At 42.3% G+C, this 1,015-nt stretch overlaps 1 protein-coding gene across 1 annotated transcript; it reads right to left on the bottom strand.

The window, feature by feature from the left end:
* Nucleotides 1–2: 2 nt before the first annotated feature.
* On the bottom strand, nucleotides 3–590 carry TM35_000511010 (uncharacterized protein; the record flags this gene model as incomplete). The annotated part of the gene is made up of 1 exon (XM_029030596.1): nucleotides 3–590. A coding segment is annotated over one exon (588 nt), but the record flags the coding sequence as incomplete, so codon positions are not given.
* Nucleotides 591–1,015: the final 425 nt, after the last annotated feature.

The following is a 1,015-nucleotide window of genomic DNA, read 5'->3' as shown; positions in this document are numbered from 1 at the left end:
TCAGAAGTAGGACCAGGAGAGGGAGCAGCAGCACCGGGAGGACCCTGTGCGCCTTGTACAGCAACTGGAGAGCCTTGACCTTCCTGTTCCTTAAGGCCCAACGCTTTGTCTCCTTCACTTCCGTTATCAAGATCAGAAGTTCTAGGCACTCCAGATGCAGGTGATACGGCACCAGCACGTGGATTACGTTCATCTTCTGAACTCTCTTCTTGGGCATCTTTCACTTCCAAGTTTCTTTTAGCACTTTCCACTTTTGTACCGCTACTAACACTTCCCTCTTCTCGAAGGCCATCCATTGTATTTTCAGTTACTTGTCCAGGTGGCTGTTCCTTAAGACCAGGAGGTGTACCAAGATCATCATTACGTCCTCCCCCACCCCTTTCTGCACACTGAGAATCACCTTTCACAGGGGGTGAATCAGATGGACAATGAGAAACTTCAGAAAGTCCATCACCAGGACCTGGTGGACCCTCAGGACCAGGATCCGCAGACACAGCCTTAAGATCTTCATCTTGAGCAGCTACCACATAACTGCAGACACAACACAGTGCAATAGTGAGAATACAAAGGACGTGGCGTACTGACATCATTACTTTTCCCCGTTGGTGTTACTATCTCAATTTGGTGATCTAAACAAAACAAAAGAAACAGAGAGAGGCAACAAAAACAGAAATCAAGAAAAGCACATAAAGAGAACAAAACGAAAAGGGTAATAGCAAACTAAACATAACAGAAAGCTGCAACTATCTCTCAGATAGTGTCCAAATGAAAGAAACAAGCACACAATACCCATTAACAAACAGATAATCACAATTATCCCCTTAAAAATAAGAAAAAGAAATTAAGAGAATAACCATCAGAAGGAAGCACAGAAATAAATACCACTTTCACTTTCAATAGAACCATGTGCAACATTATGAATATATATATGAATTCCTTTTTATTTACTCTCAGCACAAAACAATTCAACGTAACATTGAAACCGAGAGCACAATGCGCCCAAACAAAGAAAAAT

Source organism: Trypanosoma theileri (assembly GCF_002087225.1).
Source record: "Trypanosoma theileri isolate Edinburgh chromosome Unknown TM35_Tth_51_V1, whole genome shotgun sequence".
NCBI lineage: Eukaryota > Euglenozoa > Kinetoplastea > Trypanosomatida > Trypanosomatidae > Trypanosoma > Trypanosoma theileri.
The sequence above is the reverse complement of the archived record's forward strand: the minus strand, read 5'-3'. Positions and strand labels throughout refer to the sequence as shown.